The sequence below is a fragment of the Syngnathus acus genome, chromosome 21, assembly GCF_901709675.1.
Source record: "Syngnathus acus chromosome 21, fSynAcu1.2, whole genome shotgun sequence".
NCBI classification, from domain to species: Eukaryota; Metazoa; Chordata; class Actinopteri; order Syngnathiformes; family Syngnathidae; genus Syngnathus; species Syngnathus acus.
In genome coordinates, this window is record NC_051105.1 from 9353470 (window position 1) to 9373675 (window position 20206).

Here is a 20206-nt window from a genome sequence, read left to right on the forward strand (position 1 = left end):
TATTTTGAGAACACTTGAAAAAGTGACAATTTTCCAGATATGATCAATTCCCTTACTTGTGTTCTGAACTTTCACAGTAGCCAGAACAGTAAATCCAGCCGGCTGGTGGACACAATGATGTCATACCCAGGAATGGATAACCGCTGCCTTGACAATGCCAACAACCGGTATGCAAACACAACAACACACAAGATCCCGTATTTAACATTCAGTTCCTGCTCATCTCATTCTTATTCTTCCCATGCCTGGTGCCTTGGTTCATTACTAGTCTGCCTCCTTCCAAATTTCAAAAACTCACTTATTTTTCCTATTGCTTGGCTCCATGTGTACGTGAGTGAAAAGCCCACAGCAGAGAGCCTTGCAGCTCAATAGCATAATTTGTATTCCATAAACACCTCCCGTTTATTGCAGAGATTTTCCCCCTTACTGTCACTGAATCACTGTTGAGACTCATGAAGTACACCTCGGAGCCATTTTAAAGCTCCCTGGACCCGCAGAAGAAGCATACAAATCTAACGGTGCAATGGAGATTGAATGTTTTCCTTCAAATGACAAGAGAGAGAATGTGCTGCCCAGCTTCACAAATCTACGTCTGTTATTGTCCTTTTGCTGTATACTGTATATATAAATATAGATGTGTATATATAAATGTATATGTATACATAGTAAATATATGGGTTTGTATATATTTATATATTTATATATTTATGAAATATGAAACTGACCACGTTTGGATATTGAAGGTTTCCGAGTGATGTGATGATACGCAATACGTAATGCAAAAGCCTGAGGCAGCAGAATCTTCTATCTTTACTTTAAAATGTAAACTTTCATATATGAATTGCCATAAAGAAGCCTTGCCTGGCAGTTATTACCCGAGTTGGTGCCCCACCAACATCGTTAAAAAAAACGTGACGCCTAAGCTGCCGAATTTACATTTCAAAATATTGTCTTGCGTGCCTGCAGCTGCCTTACTGTACGAGTAATTCACTCTCAGCTTGCTTTCCATCTCCTTGGCTGGGTACAGAATTTTTGCATTATATTTGTGAAGTTATGTTCTAGCATGTGACCTCATTCCTGTCATATTACTGAGCTACCATTTCACTCATTGAATGTTTTTCTTTCTTTTTTTTTTGCAAGGGATTGCAAAAGCCAAACTCACAGCTGGAATGACGGAGGGAACGCCTCCAACTCATTTAGTAACTGCAAATGTACCAATGAGGGTCAGGTGAGGTCCAGTGAGGTCACATTTGTTTCATCCCATGCCTGCTCATGAAACTCTTGAATCTTCATTCACATTTACAACCTTATTCTGTGTTTTTGGTTTCATTCCCAAATATAATGCAGGTTTGTGATGGTGAAAGATTCAATTCAGCCAGTCGGCAGATCCCATCTTCGCAGATCGTTTACAACCTAAGTGGAATCAATGTAGAGAATTACCTGTTGAGCACGGCCGATGGTTTTATTAGGAACAGGTAAACGGTTCAAGAAACAAACTGCCAATATAATTTGTCACTTTTATAGCCGCACGTCTCTCCCTGTACGCATCTTTTGCGACTATACCTGAACATGTGTGAATGGGTCCATTCCCTAAACAGTGTTTCATCTCAGGTACGGTGGATTTGAATTCGGTATGCCCTTCCCACGTGACCTGCAAAACGATATTCTAGCCATGTCTGATAACGCCACGTTATCTAAGGTATTGTTCGCTGCTGCAAACCTCTAATTAATCGTAATTATACTGATGGAAAGGAAAACATGACATACATAGATGGCCTCACATGATCGTGTGTGTGTGTGTGTGTGTGTGTGTGTTTATGAGTGTAGGTTTGGTTCAACCCTGAGGGCTACCACACAATTCCAGCATATTTAAACAGCCTCAACAATGTCATCCTACGCTCCAAACTTCCAGCAGATAAGGATCCAAAGAAATATGGTACTGTATGCAGTTGATACATTGATTATTGATTGTGACATTGCATCACCGTAAAGATTAGACTCGACATTTAAATAACATTACACAGTGCTTCTATGTACGCTTTCCATATTAGCATGGCTCAATAAAGAAGGTCCCAAGAGATTACTTATAACAGTTATGATCTTTTAGCTTTGGACATGTCAGTTCTTACCCTTATGTAATAGACTTCCCACTCGAGGTTAGAACCTGCCCACGGATGTGTCATCGCACTTGTGTTCACCTCCAACACTGCATTTGAGAGCCTATCCAGTCCATTCAGCAGAAAATATATGGTTACTCAACTATTTATGAGCAATTTGTGTCAAATAAATGGATGGAGTTACATCGAGCAGAGAGGGTGGATAATCTATTGCCATGGTTTTCATTTTATTTTATTTTACACAGACTATGTACTAGTTGTACTAAGTTCATTTTGTTTTTACTTGTTAATCACTTTCCTGGTTCTTTTATCTCAAACAAATTATTTTAGGTTATACGTACTACTTTCATCGGACGCTTCTTTACAAAATCCTAACTGTGTAATTAGGTGCATTCCAAGATTAAAAAGTATATTTCTATACAAACATAATGATCTGTTCAGTCTGTTCAGAATGTTTTTAATTCAGTTGTTGACAACATTTTGCTCATTTTCTGCCTTTTTTCTCTTGCAGCCATTTCAGTGTCCAGTCATCCATACTTTGGTCGAGCAGATGAAGACGACTCAATGTAAATAATCCATTTTCACAGTTCCAATATAATGATGTTCGGCCAAGCAGCCGATTAACCGAAACCTCTTTCCTGAAATGAATAACCATGTTCAGTACATAAATGTTTAAAATGGTGGACCACAGCAAATAAATGATTCAGAAAGTGGATTGAATAGCCGTTATGGCGTCAACCTCAAACCTTCAAGTGGTTTTTGCATCCATGGAGAGCTTTTTGATGTATTGATTTAGCCTCTGCCATTTGAAGGATCCGGTCGACTTATTACAGTGAGATATCTTGATTCTCAAAGTGTGGGAGCCCCTGGGGTACACTGCAAAACTCAAGCTAAAGCTTGGCCGTGCCGATAATGAGCCTGATCAGTTGCAGCCGACTATGTGGAGTAAAGTAATGGGAGCTTCCGTAAAGCTCCCACCACATGTTTCTTCATTTTTATTCCTCCTTCCCATTTAGTCACTCAGCCAGCTTCGGCTTTGTCCTTTTGGAGCTGCAGGCAGCTGATTAGAGCGGTTGTTGTGGTCTGGCCGATTTAGAGAGGTTGACCAGGAACAGGAAGTGGTCTTATGGCTTCACTCCACTTCCTATAATTGATCAGTTTTATGTTCCAAGCAGGACTGTGCCCCAGTGCAAAGTGGTATTTTGTATGTTTGGTCCAATTTGTTGATATTCAATTTCTGTCTATTCTGAGTATATAATATCTATCTATTTCTATTATACTATATAATACTTATCGATATTCCAATTCTGTCCATTTGGTCCAATTCTGATATTTATCAAAATTAAAATTCTGATAACCAATTAATCGTCTGATTCAGTCAGCCGAATAACTCACAAATGTTCTTCATCTTAAACGCATATATATTACAGACATTCTAAAATCTTGTAAAAAATCTCGTCAAAATAGTGCACGGTGCCGTAACCTTTTTCATAGACGGCACAATTCAATATATTATTGCTAGTGCAGCCGCACCAACATAGCGTTCATTATCAGATGTCAACAAACTCGGCCCAGCCATTCATAAAAATACTGCTGTTATATTCTTTCTGCAAGACCACTTGTGAATAATCCAATTCCGTCTCCACAGCACTCTGGGAATGCTCCAGATCCTTGTGGCCTTATGTGTGATCACGGGTTATTCCATCACCACAGCCAGTTTCGCCATCTACGTCGTCAAAGAGCATCACAGCGGTTCCAAGAGGCTGCAACACATTGGAGGCATCAATGAGCCTTTCTACTGGACCATTAACTTCCTTTATGACATGGTAACACCTAATTGCTCAGTCTATAAATTACGAAAAATACCACCTCATCCATTTAATAACCGATAGCATCAAATAATTTGTCAGCGGTAGATTATGACCTGAATCTTTTCCCGCAGATCATCTATCTGATTCCCGTCACTTTGACCATCGTGGTGATTGCGGCCTTCCAAGTTCCAGCATTCACGGACCGACAAAATTTAGATGCCGTCGCGCTTCTTCTAGTGCTCTTTGGGTGAGTTGTGCTTCTCCATCGTTGTGCGTATACATATATTAGGGTCGTGATCTATTCAGCGCACTGGAAACTTCCCCCGTCTTGATTTGTGATGCGAGAACTGATTTCAAGCACATCTCATACTAGGTGGTGTTTGAAGTCGCTAAATTCAAAATCCCATTTCCAGATATTGTGCAACCCAGTCAATCACAGAACAAATCAAGTGCTACTTTGTGATGTATTGCAATTTTTCTTGTCCGATGAGTGAATCATTTTCTAGCCCATAATACAAAAAAAAGAAGCACAGGCGCCCCTAGATGTCATCTCAAATTTCCCAATCATTTGAAACCCGATTTAACAGCAACATTTAGATTGAAGGTCAACCTTTATCCACTTTGGTTGTAAACACATTTTCACCCCAATTATTGCTTCTATCTATTGCATACTAATCTAAAGTCACATCTGTCCTTGGCGATATTTACATCATTTTAATTTTACTATTTACTGTTCACCCTCCTGTGTTTTGCTCTGCTGCCAACGGGCCTGAGATCTGAGGAGGCCGAGTCAGCACTGTGCAGCTCATTTATCAAACAGATGTCTCCCTCCCAAGCAATGAATAATCACATTCCTCCATCTGGCAGCCAGCACCCACCTGGTCGGCTTTGCAGCCGTCATGCTGCTGTTCCCCGCTATGCTTTGGCACCCGTCCTGTGTCTACCAAGCACCTTTTTTTGGGCTTGCTTCCCAGATGCGACGTCTCTGTTGAGCTCTATTTGTTTTCCTGTGCTACTTTACTTCTTTGAATCTATTTTCCCTTCCTTCCCCCTCTCTCTCTCTCTCGCTCTCTTTGTGTTGTTTTGACCCAATCAAATAAACAAGCAGATTATGTGAGAGGAAAGTGTGGGCCAGAAAAGAAAGATTTGGGGGAATACAGGAGGAAGTAATCCATTTTCCTTTCTTCACGACTCTGTTTACACTCCTCATGGTGTGGTTTTCCTCCATCTTGTCACTGTGACTCTCAGGCCAGCAGCTTCTCCACCTCAATTTTCTAAAAGAAGCATAATTTACGAGGCACTTTGAGATTTCATTTCAACCTATAGACGATATACGCTGGATGTTGCATTCTTCCTGAATTCAATCAAGCTTCCACTGTCAACTCCTTAGGTTTGCCACCTTCCCCTGGATGTATCTCTTGTCAGGCGTCTTCAAGGATGCCGAGACGGCCTTCATCATCTACGTCTGCATTAACCTTTTCATCAGCATCAATACCATCATCTCCACATCCATTGTTTTCTTTCTGGCTCAAATCACAACAAACACTGTAGAGGTCAGAATCATTTCTGGTGTTATGTATTGATTTATTCTTATTACACAATAACTCTGGGAAGTTGAGTTAGGAAACTGAATGCGCTGCACTGCAATTCCTTATTTGGTGACTTCATGTCGTCTCAGAAAGAAAACATCCAGAATATCTTCACAACATTGAGCGACGCCTTCCTCATCTTCCCTCAATTCAACTTTGGAAACGGATTGATGAAGCTGGCCAGGATGAACGTGGAGGTCCAGCTCCTTAGCGGCTATGGCATCGATGCTTACAAGAACCCATTCTCCACAGAAGCTCTTGGCTGGATGTACATCTCCTCCATCATCCAAGGCTTGGTCTTCTTTGCATTGCGCCTCTTGCTTAACACATTCCTCATGCGCAATGTCAGGTGAGAGAAATAAAAAACTGTCTGAAATCATTTTTGTGCAATTCATCTTCTTATCAACATTCCCTCTCTGCAGGCATTTGATTTTGGGCCGTAAAAAGGTGTCGCAGATGGTTGAAGATGAAGATGAAGATGTTGCAGCTGAGCGCCTGCGGGTTTCCAGTGGAGCAGCAGGTGCAGACATCCTACAAGTCAACCAGCTCACCAAAATATATCAGAATCTCAACAAGAAGAGCTATGCAGTCAAGAGGCTGTCTGTGGGAATTCCCGCAGGAGAGGTAATCCTGCCAGCAAGAGGCGTCATAATCAACTGACATCACATATAAACCATTTTTTACTAAACCAATGGAGAATAGTTCTATCCTATGATTTACTTGTAACACCTTATTTAAACGATGCTGTTTATAAAGTGTTTGCATTTTGAACATTGCGTCAAGCAGACTTAATAAATGATTCATCTTTTTCCCCCCCAAAGTGCTTCGGTCTGCTCGGAGTGAACGGAGCAGGAAAAACAACCACTTTCAAGATGCTCACGGGAGATGTGAGCCCAACTGACGGCACGGCGCAGATCAGGGACTGGGATGGGTAAGATACTCATTCATTATTTTTTAGATTTTAAAAGCACCGCAAAGCGAGTGAGATGAAAGCATATGGCACTTTGCGAATGTGCTGACTCACATCATCTCTGATGATGAAGCTGTTAGTTGAAAAATGGCTTCAGTGTCGGGGCTACAGTATGTTACTTGCATAATATATGCGCAGTCATGTCACGTTGATATCAATTTATGCTATTAATACATCTTGTTTGGATCAATAACTGTATGTCACAGCTGCCGCCTTGTGAAAGTGTTTCTATAAAGATTTGGACCACATGCATGAACCCAAAAAACTGACAAGACTCTTTAGTTAATGAGGACGTTCATGCTCCACTACACATGTTGTGTTTGATCCATCATACAGAAACAGGAGCAGTCGAAAGAAGAATAAATAAATATGTAGCACGTCATTATTCATATATGAAAGCACATTCTGATTTATCGAGCATATTGGGCTTTCTAGTACAAAGTCGTTGAAACAACCTTCACGTCCATTTCCACGATTGAATTCCTGAATGCCTTTCAAGTGCTTGTGTCTATTTTGTGTGTTTCCTCAGGCGGCTGGTAGACATTATGGAGTGTCGGCGCAAGGGAATTAACATCGGCTACTGTCCCCAGGTGGATGCGCTGGATAATCTGCTCACTGGAGAAGAGCATTTGTATTTTTACGCTCGTATTCAAGGCATCTCAAAGAGACAGATAGACAGGGTAAGAGTTTAAAGGCGGGGATATTTTTCATTGCCTTAGAATTGTTCCATTGATGTCTGAAATGAGGTTGGATGCAGGTTGATGCATTCTAAGCCAAAATAATCAGCAGGTGCGGCGATATTTTGAGTGATGTCCGCTATTTCTCGAACAGCTCGACACGCTTGCGCAAAAAGTCTTGAAATATGAAGATGACAAGGTGTAATTTTCCAGTTTTTTTTAATGTTCTCGTTCTCTGACCCAATCAGCTCTTTCGCTGTCGATTGACACAAATACGCAACTGACCAACATTTGCAGGCCCTAATTGATATTCGTCATGCGTGAAAATGGGCAGAAAAATCATGTAAATTATGCAAACATCTATTTAACATTTAAAGAGCACTTTAAGAACTACTCAGCTGACTGACGTGCTTTACGTTGCAGTGAGGTTAAAACACAACGAAGAATGCAAAAAAAAAAAAACATAATTCAGGCATGTGAAATTAATTCTATAAAAGAAATTAAAACCACAATAAAAAATTACATCTACAACAATAACTTTAAAATAGACCGGTGACTTGTACCACCACATTATTTATTTGTTCTTGATTATTATTATTTTTTCAACTACAAAAACCTTTGAAACAGGGCTGTGTAGACTTTTTTTTTTTTAATATATATCCACAGTGTGTGTGTGTATGTGCGTGTATTTATGAGAGACACTCACGCTCACACAGCTCAACAATATGACCAGTGGCTCCGTCTGTCCCTGTTTGTCTGCAATGATGTTATTATGGTTCTTTGGCCAAATGATGATGGCATAATGACCAAAGATGAAGATGAGGCTCTACCTACGAGTTCTTCTCATGTTGTCTCCCGCTGACAGTCTCCCATCCTTTGTTGTGGATAATGGGGGACGCCTTAATGGAGTCATTTCACATTGGCATGTTTTTGTCAGGCTGAATGTGCTGTGCAATCTCATGTTAGAGGGCCTTGAAATAATTTAAAAAGTGCATCTATGTCCCCCCCAAAAAATAATATTAAGACAAATCCTCAAATATCATTTAATATCACATATTGATGTGGATTTGATGCAACTTTACCAATAATATTTAAATGTTATGTTGATTGTGATGACGCTCTTAAATCGATGATTCGTTTGTGGTTTTAAAAGTGTTGTTTACCTGCTGCGTTTATAACCTTTACAATACCCGCATGTGGTCTCGCAGGTGGTGAACTACCTATTAAAACGGTTGGAGCTGAACTACCATCGAAACATAATCACCGATGGCTATAGTTGTGGCACGCGAAGGAAGCTTTCGACCGCTATCGCCCTCATAGGACATCCGCAGATCCTGCTCCTGGTGAGTACACATACATAAAAAAATAGGCAAAGAAAGGTACTGCATCCATTTCAAAGCAAGCCAAGTATGATATCAACTGCATTTATTTATATATTTATCATACCAGAATGAGGCAACCAGTCAGACTGCTCTCACCTATCATACTCACATGTCCTCAAGAGCATATTTGTTTGACATCTGATCGCTATGATTTGATGCGAATCAACATTTCTGTGCCGTTGGGCTCAGTGATAGCATCTCTCCGAAGTCACGGAGAATTCGATCGGATCAGTGGCACGCAAACATTTTGCTCACCTCAAAAAAAAAAGACTTGACCAACAATGAAATAGTATAGTGGGCCTAAGTGTTCATAAAAAACGGAAAGTTCTTTTTCTTACTATTTTATTTTTTTGTTTAAAGCATGACTTAAAAAACACTGTCCTACTCTCACACGTCAGGATGAGCCAAGCTCCGGTATGGACCCTCGCACCAAACGACACCTGTGGAAAATTATCTCTGAAGAGGTGAAAGGAAAATCTGCTGTGGTCCTCACTTCCCACAGGTTAGCCATCTTCCTTCATGCGCTGCTTGTTGTGAAAAGTATTGAAGATTCAATAGATTTTTAGAAGAAGTACTTCAATCCTGTCCATTACCCTTTTTGAGTCCAAACTTGACCTTTTCACTATTTTTTGTCCGTGTCTCAGCATGGAGGAATGTGAGGCGCTGTGTAGCCGCCTGGCTATTATGGTGAAAGGTCAGTTCCGCTGCCTGGGCTCCATGCAGCACATTAAGAACAGGTTTGTGACATCTAATCAGCTTCACGTCCTCAAATAGATTTTCTACCCTGTTGTGAAATTGCTGTAGCTATTTTTTTACCCCCCCATCTGCTGACACTCATGTCCTTTATGTGCAGGTTTGGCCGTGGGTTCACTGTAAAAATGTACTTGGCCGAGTCCGCCGGTGATGTAGAGGCAATCACTGTTTTCATGCAGACACGTTTTCCCAGCACTTATCTGAAGGTAATCTTAGGAAGCTGTTGCAATATTTGATACATACCTTTTAAGCTCTTCTGAAATCAGGAGGAATATTAGCTCAAATTCCTGGTTCAGGAATACAAACTTGGACTCAAAGCATATCTATAATAAAATTATCGTTTATAAAGTGAGACATCCCATGTTCTCATTTATTATCAGGACCAGCACTCCTCCATGGTGGAGTATCACATTCCTGTCGCGCCAGGAGGGGTGGCTGACATCTTCCAACATTTGGAGCGCAACAAGACTTCGCTGAAAATCAAGCACTTCTCTGTGAGCCAGACCACCTTGGATGAGGTAAGAATGAAGCATCGACTGGGAGAGCGAACCAAACCATCTTGTTTTTTTTTTTTCTTCATGTGGATAAAGTGACTGAAAAGTGGTAGGAGGGTAAACTGGGACAGTCAAGAAAGCTTGAGTAGGAGTGAAAGACAAGTAGGGAATGTAAAATGAAGGCAAGAGGGAAGCTGGCAGGTTGGAGGGCTTGCCTGAGGGAAAATAAATGGAATATGAGTTGGGGAGCGAAATCATGCAACCCGGTGTTGATTTTCTACAATCGGTGCTCTTCTGGAGCTTTGGGATTGGAAGATACCACATGGAGAAGAAATGAAGGGGGAGCTGAGGAGAGAAACCAAATTTACTGTTATTGAGGATTTTAAGGAGGGCAAGGAATATTAAAACGACAATAATATTATTGTTCAACCTCCACAGGTCTTCATCAACTTTGCCATGGAAGATTTTCACATGAACTCCATCTCAACTCACAGCAATGGAGAAAAAGAAGTCGAGACATAGTGCTGACATAGTGCTGACTAATATTTCCGCAGCAAAATGAGGACATTATCTCCTTGTGCTGCATCCGTCCGTCTAGATACTTTGAGACTGCACTATTAGACTGTCAATCATGTTTAACTCTCCTAAGATTCAGCGTGAAGAGGGACTATTATATCGAGGTCGAACAAATTCTATTGACAATGTCCTTCTTGAGCACATTTACATACCTGCACAAATTAATATTTATTGATACATTTTTTTTAACAATACTTGAAAAGTCACCCAAACTCGAAATCTTTACATATGTTTCTAAATAGAGATGATCATCACAAAATAAATATATTGTTAATGTGCACATCTTCATCTTGATGAATGTCTTACTCCAAGAATGATTTGAATTTCTTCTGTGGTTACGGGCCATTTAATGATGGTCTTGAATGTATTCAGCTATATAACTTTTCCGTGATTAAATAAAAGCACTTTCGAATGCAGTTACATTGATGCTCCCAGTGTAGACAATCCTTTTATTTAGATTTGTTTATGGCCAAACCTGTATATCTTTGGCTGTAGGATGTATTTTGCTAGATGATTTTTGCACAGATGAGGTACTTTGCCTCACTATAAGGCTGATCAAGTTTAATAAACAACAATGAAGCCATAGGTGTTGGTTTATTTGATTTCTGCTCTTGTTCCACGGGTGGCACAATTTTCCCAATCTGTAAATTCATGTGCTTGTAATTTGGTTCAGAAATGTACTGCTGTAGGGACTTTACATACCAGACGTGTTGATTCACTTTCAGTGGCATGCATGAATACATCACAAATAAGGACAACAATCTGTAGTATACCAAACTGTGACTTTAAAATGGCCCATTATGATAGTTTGAATTGCAAATACAACATAACCACTCCTTAAATTATCATCAGCGGGTGTTTTCAAAAGACAACAAAAACGATTAGGTAATTTCGACAGAACGTATGTGCATGATTAGTGAACCGCGAATACGCGGGGGATAACTTTTGGGAGGGCACCGGAAGGACGTAGTCGCTGTAGGCAACAGTGACGCCCCTCAAACAGGCGGGAGATGCGAGAAACCAGGAAGTAAGTCGCTTTTTCTTTATTTGTCAACATCAGGGGTTCTTTTCCAAAGTCTGAACAGAGTGAGAATTCGATTTTTACAGCAATGGATGCAATTGCTGTGGCACAAACAAACGAGTGGAAGAACACCAAAGAAGCGATCGCCAACTTTCGACATCTGCTACTTTGTTCAAAATGGTAAGTTCATTTTGACAAACTGATCTTGCAAATCCTTCACGTAACGACGTTATATCACTAGAATCGGTGACGCTGCTTTACTAACGTTTATTTAGGAGTCTTGTGCATTGAATACAATTTTTGTTTTTCTTTTAATGCAAGTTCCCAGTTGCTGAAGGATCCTGTTTGTCTTGGGACATGTGATCATATGCTGTGCAGGTAAAATAACATGTCCATTACTTTTTACCCTGCAGAAATGCACGTATATGTAAATAAGACTCGACTGTACTTTGCAATCACGTCCGCATGTTGATTTACTGTCAATGTCACATTCTAACTGCACGAAATCGAAGGCACACCAATTTAAATTGGCTGCAAGATGAGATGGGATGGACGTTGTGCAAAACACAAGACGGTGCAAGACGCCATAACACGTGCATAAAGTATTAGTGTTGTGACATTCACTCAAATACTGTAGATGCCTTGAAAAATGCTTGGAGTTGCGTAAATACACAGCTTATTTTATATTCCAACCAATTATTTGTATTCATTGAGTTTGTATTTAAAATTAGTTATAAAGTGGGATCTCAATGACGTTTGGGGTATTTTCATTTCCTAGGTCGTGTGCAGGCCCAAAGGCAGGTGATGGCTGTGTGGTTTGTCACAGCCCTTCCTGGGTGAAAGACATCAAAATCAACAGGCAGCTCAATAGTATCATACCGCTCTTCTGTGACTTGGAGTCCATGTTGTACCCTGATGGACGAGCAGGTAAAATTGTGCTCAGCTGTGAAACACGTTTCCGCTTTATTTATTGCCTTCCGCTCTTTTATCACGGTGGTAGAGTCAAACATTTACATGATGACATTGTAGGCGGACAGTTTCTTTACTTTCCTGCAGCGTCTCTCTAATGACTGTTATTATGTACTGCAATTAATCATGGCCGGGTCTGTGCACAGACCATGTGGCTAGCATACAAACAAGTCAATATTTGCTTCCTTTTCACTCAGAAATGACAAAGCTGTTTTTATGCCAGTTCCACATTCACCTAAGCATATTGTCGATTCTCATTGCACAGACTCCTCGGAGATAATGCGTCCACAAAATGAGGGCACCGTCTTAAAATGCAAGAAGAATTTCAAGATCTGGCTCAGCCCTCGCAGCCGCAAAATGCGTTGCGTGGTGAAAAAAAATCCAGAAGTCATCACACCTGAAAGCAAGTCTGAAGCTCAGCCCGGAGCTTCCGCGGCAGCAGTCGGTGACATGACAATTTTCAACTTCACCTCGTCCTCTCAAGACTCTGGCTCCTCTTCGCCAGCAAAGTCCAGCAATAAAAAACAGAACAGGAAGACGAGGACAAATGCGAAAAAGATTGGCGGCAGAAAGAAAACGACACAAAGAGCCTCAAAGAAACAAAGTGGACAGATGGTGAGGAAGAATCTTGATAGTATAAACGAGCAATGGAGGATTATGAAGGAGCAATCAGAGCATTTTGACGTGGAAGGTGAAAGTACCTCTCATAAAAAAGTTTCCTTCATCAGCCCTGATGGCCCAATTTGCATCAATGATCTCCGACCTGTGTCTAGCACACGCACCTTGAGAGACGGACTCACAGAAGGTCGTGTCGCTCCACCCAAGAGCTCAACGCTGAACGAATCCGACACCGTTCATGACACACTGCCCGCCTCCGCCTCCATCCTCAAAACGATCCCTAAAAAACAAACCGACCTTTCGTCTCCACAGCGTTCCTCAAAACGCCAAAGACCGAAGGGAGAGGTCGTTGCCCTGGAGACCACACCGAAAAGGCCAACAGCCTCAACGACCAGCTGTCGAAAATCATTGGGTCACTCGTCTCCCGCTGTCGCTAATTCTCCGTCTTTGCCCAAGCGGAGGTGTAAAAAGCTCCCCCGAGAAGATGGAGGGGAGAGTCCCACTCTTCCACTTACGGAAAGTCGAAAATCTCCTTCTTCTCGTGCTTCTCGTGCTAACCCAGGGAGCCCAACGGTCGTGAAGAAGAACCACAAAGGAGAGACCCTGCTGCATTTAGCCGCGATAAAGGTAACCTACATAGATTTTCGTATGAGCTGTTTCAATTATTCATTTGATATAGCCAATTGCTCATTTTATTTTAAACGTCAGTGAAAAGACGCTTGCTGAATTGACTTAAATCATTTCCCTTGCTTGTCATCACTTTCAGCAGAAGTCAAACGTAATTAGTTTCCTCGCGTGACTCTCCTTTGACATTCTCAGAACCAATCGTTGTTGTTTTTTTCTGTGATGATTGAAATGCAATTTTACTGATGAAAGTTGCATCAGAGGATAACATTCAGTTTGCTCCTTCACAGTTGGTTGGAAGCTTTTATGTAATCACCTCGAGGCCGGCAGAATGTCCGACCGACTCTTCCCTCCTGTTTGTTCGAATAGTCATAAAATGTAATTCCTCATGTTGAGTTGACTAGCACTACGGCGCTCATTATGTACGCCACATTGATTGCCCGGCAAGCGCTGGAATACACTTCAGAGTTCCACTTTTTCCTGTTTTGCCAGCAGCTTTACAATGTCGGGGTTGTTAAATTCTCGTTGGTTGTCCTGCAGGGGGATGTCGAGGGTGTCAAGGAACTACTGGACCAGGGAGCTGACCCCAACCTGAAGGATAATGCAGGATGGACACCTCTGGTAAGACCAAGAACTTGCACGGACTTAAATACAGAATTCAACCATGGCTTAGATGTGACTTCATTCCCAGTCGTACTTCACCAGCCGACTTACATAAAAAAAAAAAAGCAATTCACCACATTTATGTACTCCACCTTCTGAATATATGCCACACAAGCTGTTGGCTTGGATTGAAGACGCCAAAGAGTAAATCTAGCACATGTTTCTTTATTTCAGCACGAGGCATGTAATCTGGGCCATCTGGCAGTTGTGGAGACGCTGTTGTCAAGGGGGTCCCTGCTCAACACTCCCGGCTACAAAAACGACTCTCCGCTTCACGATGCCGTGCGAAACGGGCACGTAGCCGTTGTCAAATTGCTGCTGCAGTTTGGAGCCTCGCAGAATGTGCTGTAAGTTTCTTTCTGTCAGGTAGCGGTTTCATGCAGCATGCAGTCAGAAGAAGCAATTCAAGACATCTGCCAATGCAATCTCTAATGGAAGCTTTGGCATGCAGCAGCTTTGGTTTTTGTAAATATGTTACTGCAGACGTGCACTGCGCAGTCATGTGACAGGACCAAATGGGTGCTCTGCATTTGCTTCGTCTTCAAGTCTTACAATAGAAACGGCGCTTGTAATTTCTAAATCCAAGAGATGGCCTTTCTCTCTCTCGTGCTTTTGTGATGTATTCGGTGCAACAGCTACAATCTCTTCTCCCTGACTTTGACAAGTGCCGCACTTATGGCTTCCTCTCTCTTGTGTTTTGGAGCAATGGCTTGTGAGAGATTGTTCTTGACTGCCTTCCTCATCCTTTTTTTTTTTTTTCCCCCCCCCTCTACAGCTCTCATGTGCAGCTGCATAAATCGGTTAGTGTGTGTGTGCCCAAACTTTTTTGCAGGAAGTCAGAACCCAAATGAAACATTTTATGGACCAGTGGACCTATTAATTATCCCCCAGGTGTTATCTTTGCTGATGCCTAAATTTTCAGACAACCAACTGGGCTCGTCTCAATGGATTTAAAAAAAAAAATATATATATATATATATATATTCCCCGCTCTGTTGTCTTCAGATAAAACCTGACAAGTATTGATAAGACAACTCGATTGAATCCCGAAGCACTCGATGAAAAACTGCAGCTGTAGTCAAACCATATTTGTGTCTTCAGTCAAGTGCACACATTTTACCACTGCTCCATCATCCTAAATACAAATCACATCTACTGATGTAAAATATGTGATTTTCTTGGTCAAAATACAGGTTTATTCTGCAGGAGTTTTTTGAACAACCCTGAACCTTGCCTAATCTCGAGTATGACTGGGTGTGACCTATAGATTGTCTCACTCATAGCAAATTGTCTAATTGTGAATGCTTATTACATTTTAAATCATCTTCTTCATAGTAATCTTCATGGCAAGCGGCCTGCAGACTACGCTGCAAATCGGGAAATGCTGGAAGTCTTCCAGGAAGTGTCTGAGGAAGCCCAAAATGCCAGCACATCTACTAACAGCCCGGCTGCTTTCTCTGTCGTATGTCTAATTTTTCTTTTCCTGCCATTGAAATCTGTATCTTGTGTGGAGATTAAATTCTAAACTCGTCATTTTCTCATAGGTGGTTAATTGCGCTAAGCAAGAAGAAATGGTTTTGTTTGTGTCGAGCAAGCTGTCGAAAACAGACCAGCATCAGATTGCGAAGCTGAGCCGGCTTTTGGATGGGAGGATAACGAACTCCGTTACTTCTTCAGGTACGGTCTTTGTCTTGAAGACAAAAATAAAGATTTCACAAACACTACAGGTCTATTTTGCATGTAAGGTCTGTGGAAACTCATTGTTACATTTTTTAAAAGTGATTACAAATTATGCAAGCAGATGCTTGGCTCTTCCAACTGAAGGAGAAAGAAAACGAGGAATTCAATATGGCTTATAAGATTTTTAATTTGGAGAAGCAGGCCAAACACATTACGCTAACATTCTGAATCTGATGTTTGAACCGAACTACCCCCCTTTGGCTTTAAATATTGTTTATGAGCAGCTAACGTACATAAAATGATTGCCTATAAATCTGCTCTCTGTTGATCGTTTTAGTTCTATAGTTTGATTCCGTGTAATATGTTTTCAAACACCGTTTACTTAAAGGTTTGGTGTATTGCAAAGTCAAACGCTATCGCCGTCTGGAGTAAATAAGTGTTGTTACCGCTCCTTCCATCATCTCTTCGTATTGTCTGTGCAAAATGCAGAAAGCAATTGATATTGAAGTTTGCCCCTATTCAACTTTTGCAGGTTTTTTAGTATGTCGCTCAAAACAAGTCGGTGATTGCAGCCAAGGATTTTGACTCAAATTAGAAGGCAACAAATCAATGGCAACTGCAGCGTGCAATGAGTTTTACCCTCCAGGTGTAATTGCTTGGGCTTCACTATCATCTTCACTGATGTGACTAGTTCGAGCAATGAGTTTGAGTTCAAATTTGGACTGCCCTCGAATCACAATTTCTGATTGCCTTCAGGCAGTTTTGTTAATTATCAGCGAGAGGTGGATTTGGAAGCCAAAACAATTATGAAAGTTGCAAGTTTGCGACAGTGTCTCAATGGAGAAATAGATCCACTCTAATGGTAACGTTGGGGCTGCTAACATAGTGTTTTATGTGTGTTGCCGTCTCCCAGTGAGTCATCTTGTGGTGCCAGAAGGACCCATGCCGAGCACTTACTCCACTCTCCTCGGACTTCTTGCAGGCTGCTGGATTGTCAAATACAGCTGTAAGTTAAGTATCATGGTGATAAGCACCCTGTTGCTATTTTGATAGTCATGTCGCATTTATTTTGTGAATTTGAATCCAATGCATTTTCAAAGATGTGATATGCGTTTTCTGCTAACAAGAAAAAGTGAAGAGTTTCCATGAATTCAAGGTTTGAAAAATATTGCACAGCCTTAATGTCATCAATCACACACAGACAATGAAAGTGAGCAGATTTCAAAAACGCTTACAAAGCTACAAGCAGGGGCATTATCTGTGTTTGTTCTCATCTCGAAATATCAACTTGTCTGACTGTTGCATTGGGCACGAGTCTGACTGTGACACATTGTCTTAAAACACAGTGTTTCAGTGTTACCGGCAAAATGTTCTTTCTGCTACCTTTTTGGAGGTTACATTTACAAATTTGGCCAACAACTCTGACATCATTATATTCATAGTAAGAAACAAAAAAGCAACAGGCTGACTCTTGCTCTTAAAAGCCATTTCTTGACCGCGTCTGTCGCGTAGCCAACCCACTTATTATTCTTCACAAGTGAGTCATTTTGTGCTGCAATTCCTATCTTAATGTGTCACTTTACACGGTGGGATGTGTCAGAAGAAAAAGAAAAAAAAGCCTCTATTTCATTCCCACGGGCCGAGTCCCCGACACAGCTAGTCTCCCACATGACAGTCTCAGTGACATGCTATCTGTTTTTGTCCGTGTGCGTGCGTCCTTGCTCACATATGGCAGCGGAGCTGTCAGCGCCACCTGTCCTTGTATGCTACCGCTGTCAACCAGGCCAAGGTCTGCCGTGCCACTTTGAGTCCATCGCAACACCTCAAAATGTATTTCAGTGACCCAATGTTCAGTAAATGAATGCTCTCAATTCCATTAGTAATAGTTTTGGCAGCCAGTACTTTGCCAGTATAAGACTATGCGTCCAGTACAAAAAACAAAATATTTCTTCTCATCAGCTCAAATCCTAGGTAATGTTTATGATCTAAACTTAATGGCCACATATCCAATATCCAATCGTACCGGTATATATATATATATGGAATATGCTTTGCATACATTTTTTTTTTTACAATTTTTATCTTGCTTGTATTAGGTGTGTCGCAAAAAACAATTCCAATCTGAAAATTTGCTTTGATTTGATCATACCAAACTGTTACATTTTAAATTATACCATCCTAGAACAACCACAATTACAAAGAAGTAATCGATTGTTAAATGTGACCCAATTCTGCATTCAGTCTTGATAAGAGTAATTATCTAAAATGCTAATTACTCCGGTGCACTTAGCGCCATTTTCTATCTGTGGCAATTAACCACAGTGTGTGTCTGCTGGAGTCTGTTAAACTTGTGCTTAATTAAAGTGTGAAGCATAGGCTGATTCTTAATATGCACAATATGCAAATAAGTAGGAAGACTATCTGATGTCATGTGCATTGGAAATTAACGCAGAAAGGCTCACCGTGGTTATGAAATGTTCTCGCGTTTTCTCATCCAAAAGTAGTTCTACTCACTAGCCTTAAGATGCGACTCCTGGGAACGTGGTTTTAGATATGTAACAGGCTTTTGAGGTTTGTGTAAATACTGCCGGGATGACATTAAATAACCGTTGGGTTCCATGATCAAAACAAACGTGTGTCTGATACTTTTATATAAATGGTTACTTGAAAAAAACACAAAGCTAGCTTTCACAATGCGGTAATTTGACTCTCTGAAGACAGACAAAACAAGAGCCGCGTCATCAACTTAATCACGTTGCTGGCATTATTTTTTATCAAGCAAGCACTGTTTGCCAGTACTTGAAGACTTCCAACTCATTAAACAACATTAGCTTTGTCGTCCCGCTCTTTCAAGTCAATATAATTAGTGGTGGCTTTGATTTCTCGATGCCAGGGGTGGAGGCATGTCTGCAGGCAGGCAAGCGGATGCCAGAAAACAAGCACGAAGCGGGCGAAGGCCCCCAACGCAGTCGCATCAACCGATACATCTTGGTAAAGAAGACACAGACACGCTTTGCATAACTATTGATGACCTTAATTGGTTTGAGACCAAACAAGACTGTAATCAATTCGTTCCTAGATTATCCTACACATAAGAAAGGCAAAATCTGAAACAACTACAGGAATTTATTCTCTCTCATGATGTGCCCCTTGTAGCTCCCACCGCTGTTCGATGGCTGTTTCTTCTTTCTCTTGGGTTCCTTTAAATCGCACAAAAAAGACGAGCTAGCCAAGCTACTCCGTGACGGAGGAGGTCAACTCCTGAGTCGGCGGCCCAAGCCCGACAGTGATGTGACTCAAACCCTCAGTGCTGCTGCCTACCACGCTTTGCCGGGATCGGACCAAGCCCTCTGCACCCAGTACATCATCTTTGACCGGCAGGGTCCTCACAGACCCTCACTGATTCGGAAGGGCAAAGTGTGGTCTGCTCCTTCTACCTGGGTCATTGACTGTATCACATCTTTCCAAATTCTCCCTGTACCAAACTTTAAATTAGCGTGAGTATTCTTAACGCCAGCTTTTGTAATTGCTCCTTATCATGTTAATCATTCAACAGTCTCAATCTGATCATTTCCCCGCTTGAAGATTTACAATAACAAAGATAATTTGAACAAATTTTCCCCTCCTGAAATTTCAGAAGCGTCTATCAAACTTTGTACCATGGGAAAATGAAGCTTCAGATTTGCTTCATGAACCAGTTGTATTTTTCGTAACTCCTCCAGATGCCACTCTGTTTAACATTTGGCAGAGTAAAAAAAAAAACTTGTTAGTAGCAAAGTGGTGTTGAAAAGCGTAATAACCTGGAAAAATAGTTTTGTAGTTTAGATTTGAAGAATTATTGGGGGATTTGGTTCATGGAAATTGTAGATAATCATCTCAATCTATTTTTGCTCGATGGACGTTATATTCTGTTGCAAAAGGTGAAGCTTGGGGCTGCTAAAAATTCACTTATCACTTGGCTTCCTAAAAAATCTTGACCTCTGGTTTATTTTGTTGACCACACTCTACACAAAACGCTCCTCTTGCTGTGCTGCAAATTAAACAGAAGAAGCAAGCGGCTCTGAACAAATCCTTCTAATTTCCAAGGAAAAGATAATGAAAAATCTTTTTGAAAATGCAAGTGCAAAGTCCCTGACAGAATTGATTGAAAGTGGTTTGTTACCCTAAATTGGATGTTATAAAAATGCAGATAAACTGCTGCCGCACTGGCATGAGGAGAATAAATAAGCATTTTGTTAGGGTTGTGTGTATTGTGAACATAA

The 20206-nt window shown here is 41.1% G+C and overlaps 2 protein-coding genes across 5 annotated transcripts in view; both read left to right on the forward strand.

Moving 5' to 3' along the window:
* The window catches only part of abca12 (ATP-binding cassette, sub-family A (ABC1), member 12), a 37613-nt gene extending 26661 nt beyond the window's left edge, over positions 1 to 10952 (forward strand). For all 3 annotated transcript variants that reach the window (XM_037239880.1, XM_037239878.1, XM_037239879.1), the window contains 19 exons: positions 78 to 167; positions 1141 to 1228; positions 1348 to 1475; positions 1612 to 1699; positions 1828 to 1936; positions 2629 to 2683; positions 3766 to 3943; positions 4060 to 4175; positions 5319 to 5481; positions 5607 to 5866; positions 5940 to 6141; positions 6339 to 6448; positions 7017 to 7167; positions 8373 to 8507; positions 8945 to 9048; positions 9191 to 9283; positions 9400 to 9505; positions 9680 to 9817; positions 10232 to 10952. In XM_037239880.1, coding sequence (XP_037095775.1) covers positions 78 to 167; positions 1141 to 1228; positions 1348 to 1475; positions 1612 to 1699; positions 1828 to 1936; positions 2629 to 2683; positions 3766 to 3943; positions 4060 to 4175; positions 5319 to 5481; positions 5607 to 5866; positions 5940 to 6141; positions 6339 to 6448; positions 7017 to 7167; positions 8373 to 8507; positions 8945 to 9048; positions 9191 to 9283; positions 9400 to 9505; positions 9680 to 9817; positions 10232 to 10315 — 2398 coding nt within the window. In that variant the 3' untranslated portion in view covers positions 10316 to 10952. The remainder of the gene's footprint in view (positions 1 to 77; positions 168 to 1140; positions 1229 to 1347; positions 1476 to 1611; positions 1700 to 1827; positions 1937 to 2628; positions 2684 to 3765; positions 3944 to 4059; positions 4176 to 5318; positions 5482 to 5606; positions 5867 to 5939; positions 6142 to 6338; positions 6449 to 7016; positions 7168 to 8372; positions 8508 to 8944; positions 9049 to 9190; positions 9284 to 9399; positions 9506 to 9679; positions 9818 to 10231) is intronic.
* Positions 10953 to 11271: 319 nt separating this feature from the next.
* On the forward strand, positions 11272 to 19771 carry bard1 (BRCA1 associated RING domain 1). Of its 2 annotated transcripts, none has more exons than XM_037239881.1 (12): positions 11272 to 11396; positions 11477 to 11570; positions 11712 to 11768; positions 12169 to 12317; positions 12625 to 13604; positions 14142 to 14222; positions 14439 to 14611; positions 15600 to 15726; positions 15809 to 15941; positions 16858 to 16950; positions 18838 to 18935; positions 19101 to 19771. In XM_037239881.1, the coding sequence occupies exons 2-12, from the start codon at positions 11479 to 11481 to the stop codon at positions 19443 to 19445; spliced, it is 2328 nt and encodes a 775-aa protein (XP_037095776.1). In that variant the 5' UTR covers positions 11272 to 11396; positions 11477 to 11478; the 3' UTR covers positions 19446 to 19771. The 2 variants fall into 2 exon arrangements, 1 of the variants encoding a protein (XP_037095776.1); XR_005096139.1 differs by having other exon boundaries at positions 11393 to 11570; positions 19101 to 19507; positions 19570 to 19771.
* Positions 19772 to 20206: the final 435 nt, after the last annotated feature.